The sequence below is a fragment of the Triticum aestivum genome, chromosome 3B (genome assembly GCF_018294505.1).
Source record: "Triticum aestivum cultivar Chinese Spring chromosome 3B, IWGSC CS RefSeq v2.1, whole genome shotgun sequence".
NCBI lineage: Eukaryota > Viridiplantae > Streptophyta > Magnoliopsida > Poales > Poaceae > Triticum > Triticum aestivum.
In genome coordinates, this window is record NC_057801.1 from 63,871,263 (window position 1) to 63,879,661 (window position 8,399).

The 8,399-nt window shown below is 46.2% G+C and overlaps 1 protein-coding gene and 1 pseudogene across 1 annotated transcript; both read right to left on the minus strand.

Annotated features, from left to right (window-relative positions):
• Nucleotides 1-1,950: 1,950 nt before the first annotated feature.
• LOC123067315 (uncharacterized) lies at nt 1,951-5,429 on the minus strand (annotated as a pseudogene).
• Nucleotides 5,430-7,764: 2,335 nt separating this feature from the next.
• Nucleotides 7,765-8,399, minus strand: LOC123064786 (uncharacterized). The gene is made up of 2 exons (XM_044488184.1): nt 8,251-8,399; nt 7,765-8,118 (listed from the first exon to the last, which is right to left on the minus strand). The coding sequence occupies exons 1-2, from the start codon at nt 8,356-8,358 to the stop codon at nt 7,957-7,959; spliced, it is 270 nt and encodes an 89-aa protein (XP_044344119.1). The 5' UTR covers nt 8,359-8,399; the 3' UTR covers nt 7,765-7,956.

Sequence of the window (8,399 nt, forward strand, 5' to 3'; positions counted from 1 at the left end):
TACTCACAAATGACAAGTGTCAGTTTCTCTCGGAGCAGCCAACCAGCTAGTGGTTATAGGGGGTGGCTATTTATAGCCTAGGGAACAGCCCGACATGATAAGACATAAATGCCCTTGTCAGATATGACCTTTAGGTGGGTAGATATTTTGGGACAGCTGGCGCATAGCACAACAACGGTCGGAAATTTGACTCTCAAATTCCTCAGGGCTATCATGTTCCTCACTGTGTAGGCAATACGCACTGGTGAATTCCTAACTCCTCAGTCAGAACAAATTCCTCAGAGACCAGAAGAACTTCGTCTCTGTCACTGAAGAATATGACTGAACTGTATGAGATTTCCAATGGCTTCACTGGAAGAGATTGGTAGGTGTAGGATTTTGAGTTGAGCATCACATGGAAATTTTTTCTTAGTATTTTCTCGACCCCCTTTAACAGTACGGTGTTTCCTATGACTCAAGAAAGAGAAAATGAAACTATAAAAACAAAAGTCTTCACGCTTCATGTTCCTCGAATGATTGTCAAGTCTTCAAGGTTACACCAATTTCTTCATTTTCAAAGTCTTAAAAAAGTCTTCAGAAATCCAAAGTCTTCAGTCAAATAACTTCATTTTTAGGGGTCGACTTTCTCTGTAAATATCAAACTCCTCATAGACTTATAGACATGTGTACACTCACAAACACATCAGTCTCTTAACCTATAAGTCTTCAATACACCAAAATCACTAATGGGCACTAGATGCACTTACACTAAATCCACTAAAGTAAAACACAAATCATATGCTTGCATCAATACCCAAGAAAAACTATAAAAGTTAAAGACTTAAATAGTGGAGATATGGGGGAAATTAGATACCGAGAAAGGCTTTTGCCCCGCTTTATAAATAAAGCAAATCACCGCAAGCATAACAAAGTTCACACAAGGCACACACGCACACACAAAGTACCACAAGTAAGGTTCTGCTAAGGGCATCAGCTCAACAAGCCCAAGAAAGAAAGAAAAAACAGGGCACGAGTGATACTAAATATTTCAACAATAGAGAAAAATGGAGAAAATACTATATCAAGATTAAAGGAACATTGATTACTTCTCACTTAAACAAGTACAATAGGTCAATGATGGAGAATGGCCTATAATTTTGGTTGCTACAATACTCACGAGGGAACTAGAAAACCTATAAATAAAAGTAAAACCTCAAGATTGGAATGCTATGTGCCCTATGGATTGCTACCAAATTAAAAAAAAAACATGATTTTTCGCATAGATCTACTCCCTCCTTAAAGAAATATAATAGCGTTTAGATCACTATGAGGGAATATTATGGAAGGTTCACAAAATAAAGGAACTAAGAGCGGGAGTAGAGAGACATAGGAAAAAGGTGCATCAGAGTTCAGAATTGTACCTCATAAACCTCTCAGCAACAGCGAAATCTCTTTTTATCAGGTTATGTTATACAGCTTGGAAAATTGCGCGCACAACAGTTTGTTCCCTACCAAGTATATCTCACAAATCGCAAATGCAGGTTTGAATACAATCTCTAGCTGTTTGATTATATATCAAGTTTGTGTTGCTTGCCACACATACAAAAAAAAAAGAATACAAAGCTTTGGTTTCCCAACAAACCGAAAACATACATGCCTTGAAATTTCACTTGAGAAAGTATGTTAGATTAAAGGCATCACCTTGTCAGTACGTCTGCACACACCAGCTTCAGATCACATAAATGCTAGTAGAATACTCAATCAAACTTGTGCTAACTTTAGATCACATAAATGCTATTATACTGGATCGATCAAACTTGTGCCCAAAACAAGACTGCTTTACGGAGCAAGGTAGAAGCCTTAGCTTAAATATATTGAAAGACTGAAACCGTCACAACGTCATGACAAAAGTAACATAAAACTGGAAGAACACAACCATTATCAGCGATGGAATCCTACACTCCGTTTAAGCTACTGGAGGTCGAGGCTGGAGAGGAGCTGAATAATTGTGTAAGGGCGAGAAACGCGAGATATTTCTTTAGAGACTCGCTCTTCTCTGCGGGACTTGAGGTTATACATGTAGATGTAATCACGAGAAAAATCATCGCTCTTTATGTAATAGATGCAGTTGGCGTCAATGGATGGGAATTTATCAGCATTAACAGACATGCACCTGCAATAACCACTGAGGAAGACGGCACGGTTGCCAATGTTTTCCACATGCTCAAATACATAACTCTCAGTGTCCATCTTGTAAACCTCCATGCCATCTTTTAGCTTCATGGTAGCATAGCGTCACAGCGCCGCCGCTGCGTTTCCCCCTCTCCTCCCCTCCCTCCGCCGCCGCCTGAGGGCCTCCGAGGCACGGGTGCTCGGCCCCAATGATGGTGGCGGCGGGATCTGACGCCTCCTCTCCGTTGGAGGGCCTTGGTTCCCCCGGGCGGCGGCCCCAACCGGTGGGCGCGGTGCAGCCGGCGGACTGCGCCGGCGGGCTCTGGTGGGCAGCCTCCCACGACCACGCGGGCAGCGTGGGGGCTGCGGACGCTGGCGCAGTGGCGGCTCCTCGCAATCCGTCATGGCTTCATGTAGAAGATCCGCCCCTGCTCCGATCTGTCCCGATCCGTGCTGGCGCCGGTCCTTGGCGGCTGCTTTTGGCGTCATTGCCGTCCTGGCAGATCTGGCGTGCGGGTGAGGTTCCGGGGAAAACCCCTAGCTGGCGCGGCGGTCTCCCCAAAGTCGACGCCTTTGGCGCCGATCCCCTTCCTGGAGGCTTTGGGGTTGATCCTCTCCCTTCCGCCGCCTCCTCGAGCTATCGCGAAAGCTTTTGTTCCCCTGTTCTGGGCGTCGACGGCACCCTGGTGTCGTGTTCCTTCTTGAAGGCGGCGGCTGGGAACAGCTCCTGGTGGCGGGGCTGCTGGTGGCGTGGTAGCGGTGCGACTTCGGCCTTCTACTTGGTGCTGCGCATTGCGTCACGGGACCAGCGGACGGTTTCTTTGGTGGAGCGGTGCTTCATCCATACATTGATGGCGACGGATCTTGACGGCGTGGCGCAGTGCAAATTCGGAGTTCGATGTGGGAGGATGGACTCACGCAGGAAGACGACGCTGTCGGGCGTCGTGGTGGCGTCGATGGCAGAGAGACCTGGCACGATAGATGGAACAGTACAGCTCTGAAGATGGACTCATGGCAGGTGGCTACGGCGGCCTCAGACCCGGCAGGCGTCCTGGTTGAGTAGTGCACCGGACTGGTAGGTAATCCATACCAGGCAGGCGTCCTGGTTGGGACCTCAGGTCTTATATGTTTAGGTTTGGCTGCGATGTCTGTTTAGTATTAGGCCCACGCTATCAGCGCCCCTTCATCAATTGTATAGGTGTAGCGATAGTTGTTGCTTAGACGGTGGCTTTAGTCTTGTTGTTGTATGACTTTGTAAGATCTTGTGAGAATAATTAATAAAGTGGCCGTATGCATCGCCCAGATGCAGAGGCCGGGGGGCATCCTCCTTTTCTAAAAAAAAAATCTTAGACTCCATTAGGTAACAGCGGTTGTCATATCCTATCCAAAACTTCCATATGGATTCTTCCTCGAACATCATGGTATCTTCATCATCCGACTCAATGGGCTCAGCATTGAAAAACCTCATCGGATTAAAGATCCTCTTTGCCACGGCAAGCGGAAATGGTGCCACCGATCCCAACTCGCCGATAGTGTGGATACCTCTGACAGCCAGCCTGATCAAAGGGCAAGCATACCTGTCCTCACACACGTCGTAAGATTCGCTATCAGGTTCAGCCATGTACACCCTACGAGGCGATTCGCGTAACCGGACATCATCATCATCAATGTACTTCCTGAATAACAAGATGATTGCGGGCGAAGAACCAGAGACAAGAGCAGCAGAGTCCACGAACTCGTCAGGTTGTGGCGCGGCGAAACGGACCAAGTAGCCCGTGAAAGAACTGAGGACACTGAAGCCGTGAGGGGATTTATCGTCCATCAAGACGAGGAGACCGTCCGGGGTGGTGCTGCCAATCAAATAGTCACGGAGCACCGGGAGCTCCTTGCGCAGGAACCGGCCGGTGGCGGTGTTCACCAGGAGGTGCGTGTTGCTTCAGGAGCTGCCGATGCTGACCCAGCGGCGGGGGTGGACAGGGCCGGCCCTGAGGGGGGGCAGGGGGGGCGGCCGGCCCGGGCCGCCGAGTAGGAAGGGGCCCCCGATTGATTTGGTTTCCCTGTATACGTGTGATTGTTTTGCCGGTTGATTGATTCTCCAAAAGGAAACAAAAAATAATTGATGGATTAGCACGCCGTGCAGTCTTCTCGTCTTAATACTCTTCCTCCCCAATTGGCAACAAATCAGCCATGTCATGAATGACGGCGCCCCTCCCACTCGTCTAATTGTAATTTTTGGCTGCTAGGCGCCATTAGTGAAAGAAGGTAATGCGGTTTCCAGATTCCCATCAATCTTCTCTTCAATGCAAATTTTTTCTTTCTATTCTTGTTGGATCGTTCGTTTCCTGAAGATTATCCTCGTGCGACTCTCTTTGTTATACTCCAGTTTCTTGTATTGATTGGGATTAGAAAACAGAAACTTGGACTTCTGTTCGTGACGCAACAGCAAAATTTTGCGATTTCAATTTTTCTAGCCATCCAGGTACCTTGTTCCATGCCTTTCTTAGCACTTTTATTTAATTAGCAGTACTCTTAATTTCTTGTATCATATGTTGTGTGCTGATTAGCAAGATTACCATTCATTTAGCAAGATGCTATCCAGAAAAAATCCATCTGATAATTGAGGAAAAACATGCATATGAGTTAATTGAGTCCCACATGAGTTGTTCGCATTTTAAGATACAAGTGCTCTACGGATTCCCTGCAAAAATAATCAATATTTCTACTGCTAGGAACTCCAAGGAGTTAGCTTTAGTTGTTGTTCAAGAGCAACTAGTGAAAACTATAGGAAGATAAAAAAAATTAGTAAGCATGATAGTGCTATTATAATTCACCTAATAATACAAATATATACAGTATAAGGGTGGATTGACAAGATCCACTTTTACTGTGAATGTTTATGACCCCAGTTTCTTAATAGTCAAGAAGACAAGGCACCATAAATTATAGTCTGCCAAATATTTATTTGCAATTGAAATAGACATAAAATATGCACATGTTTATGTGGCTTTAGGGCCCCTTCGTGTTGTCTCGCCCCGGGCCCCGGAAATCCCAGGACCGGCCCTAGGGTGGAAGCGAGGGTCCGGGGTGCCCTTCGGGTCGTCGGTGGCGGCGCGCCAGCTATGGCAGACGGCGCGGAGGTCCATGTAGTAGTCAAGGTCGCCGGTGGCCAGGAAGTCGCCGGCGATGCGGCGATGTTGGCAGCAAATACAGAAACCAAAATGGTGGAGGGAGTCAGTGGGGGTAATACTGATAGCAGTAGATGTGGATCCTTTGTCCATGGAAATTGCAGGGCGTTAGAACATCAACCGGCGCGGCCGCCATTGGGGCTGCTTGAACAGAGCAGAGAGCGCAGAGGAATGGACTCACCGTGGCAAGGTCGGCGACGCAGCGGCAGCATGGGCGCGGTGGTGCCGACGCCGGCCGTTGTGGAGGGCGTGGTGCCGGGTGCGGCGAAGCCCCCGCGAGATCAGCGCGGATAGCCGGGAGTCGGGTGAGGGAAACGCCGGTCCCGGCCGGATTGAGGCGAACGGAAGAGTGGGGGGAAGGGGATTCGACACGGGGTTTAACGGAAAATAATCCTATGAGACCAGGTCTCACGGTTTAGCAGGTGAGACCCATTCTGATGGATGACACGTGGTATTCACAAATCACAAAGCATCTATCCCACCCCCCACCTGAAATCTGAAGGGGAGAGATTAGATGCTTTGTGATTTGTGAATACCACGTGTCATCCATCAGGGCGGGTCTCACCTGCTTTATATGAGACCTGGTCTCATATTTTTTTTTTCCGGGTTTAACCGACCCCTGCCTTAGGGATCAGGGATCGGTTTATGGGAGAATCCCCGAATTCTGGCAAAAGAACCGGGTCTTATTTGGGGTTCAAATAAGGTTGGTCACATGGAAGAAGCAAGGCCGATCCGAACGCGACGACCAGTGAACGTTTTGTGTGGTTTTTGACTGTTCGGGCCGGTGAAGGGGGTGGCCGGCGTCTTCATTTTGGCAGGGCGCCCGACCAGTCGACCCATTTGGTCCGTCGGCCGTTTTGTTTTGTCTTTTCTTACCAAAATTTCAACAATTTACATTTTACGTATACAAATACAAATAAAAAGATCGATAGATTTTAGACATCAAATAAATAGTTCACAACCAAATAAAATTGAAATTGTCATAAATTGTCCACATATGCTCAACCAAATTATTTTGAACTTGAATGTGAGTTGCACAATCACGCATTTCATGATGAAATTGGATAAACTCTGTAAACGTTGCTAGTCCATCCGCAGGCTCTACATTTTCACCTTGGTAATCTAACCCTTGGTCATAGATGTTGGCATCATGCGATCACAGAAGCAGTCATCATATTTCACATCTTGCATTGGCTCCATGCCCTAGCAGGGTACCGAACAATAGCCCATCGAGATTGGAGCACACCGAAGGCACGCTCCACATCTTTCCCAGCACTCTCTTGTGCTTGTGAAAATCTAGCTCGCTTCTCTCCTGGAGATTGTTTTTACAAGAGTTGACCACTGAGGATAGATACCGCCAGCTAGGCAGTATCCCTTGTTGTAGTGGTGGCCACTGACCCCAGGGCAGTTATCTTCTGCAAGCCATGCGGACAAAGACCGTTGAAGCACGTTGATATCATTGTGAGAACCTGTCATGCTGAAGAAAGAGTGTCAAATCCAGAAGTCTTATGATACCACGGTTCAAGTATGACCATGCAAGCTTTAAATTGCCCCTTATACTACTCCTGCCAAGCAAATGAACAATTCTTGCACTTTCAGTGCATATAATCTATGCTACCTAGCATTCCCAGAAAGAACCTAGATTCATTGATCGCCAACACCAAGGTTGTATCTGCAACATTTGGTTCTCTCAAATACTCCGAGCCAAACATAACAATCATAACTTTGGAGAACCTATACAATGATTGAAGGCATGTGGACTCACTCATCCATGCATACTCATCAAGAAGATCACCAGGAATTCCGTATGCAAACATCTGGATAGTCGCAGTGCATTTCTCATAAGAGGAGGAGCCAACCCTTCCGTGGGAACCATTCTTGCATCTTAAATAATCCGTACTCCACCACTCCCTCTTGGATACAGTTGAACACATGTCTAGCCATCCAAAAAGCATCACCGAAAAAGCTTGACATTATAGAGTGGGGACATGCACTAGGAATAATCGTTGTAGAGTAGGCAATGGCCACTCTCCCTATTATGATTCAAGGACGGAGCATGGCTCGGGATTGACCCCCTAAACATTGGCCACATCCTAGAAATGTGCTCATTGACGACCATAGTAGTAATTACAAAAGTCCTTTAAGATATGATTGAAACATTTTGCTTATATGAATTTTATTAATGATTGATGGTTCATGTTAAACATGTGACATTTCTATTTTTGATGTCAAATTAAGGTTATTTATGTAACTTATACCCCCGCTCCCCAAATACAATTTTTTTTTGTCAATCCTTGATGAAATTAATGAGGGGCTAAGTAGGAATATCGTTAACAAATCTGTATTGGAAGTGTAAATAGACTTGCATTTGGGTGAAGATGAAAAACTTGCTTGTGCTTATGCTATCAACACGGCAGGTATCAACTACTATTTTTGTTCAAGCTTCATTAGTCATTACTTTTGATTTGTCTCCAAGAACACGAACCAATGGGACACACAATGGTAAAATTGTTACTACAAAAAAAGCTGGTTTACAAAGATTTTAAAATATTAGATCTCTTGCTTATATTATTGGCATCTCCATTTCTTCCCGGACCACTTCAGCGGCGCTTATAATTAACTAAATGGGACAACAACAGTTGTTGTTGTCATTGCAGAAAGCCTCGGGCACCGGCGACATGTTGCCGCTGCCACAGAACCTCTTGCAGCTCTCGTCGGTGCAGTTTGGGAAGTATTTGGAGTAGCACGAAGCCGGCAGGGGAAAAGCACGGGGTTTATCCATCTGCATATGGGTGTAAAGAAACAAATGGTTAAAAAATGTATAGATTCGATCTCCAATCTGAAAAAAAGATTGCTTCATCGTCTGATCTTAACAGCGACATTGCAAATTAAATAGAAAATTTAAGTGATTAACCTTTTTGTCGGCGTCGCATGAGGAGAAAAGAAGGGTGGCAGCCATGACCACCATGAGGGCGGCCACGAAGCAGCACAGGGCGCTCGTGTTCTTCTTCAGCATCGCCATATGTATAGTACAGGAGGAGGCTAACTACACTTTGCGTACGT

Bases quoted from the DNA above. Each gene is read 5' to 3' on its own strand.
- LOC123064786 (XM_044488184.1), bottom strand. From the start codon at position 8,358: ATGGCGATGCTGAAGAAGAACACGAGCGCCCTGTGCTGCTTCGTGGCC. The intron at 8,119-8,250 runs GTTAATCACTTA...ACCCATATGCAG, and splicing joins CATGCGACGCCGACAAAAAG to ATGGATAAACCCCGTGCTTT.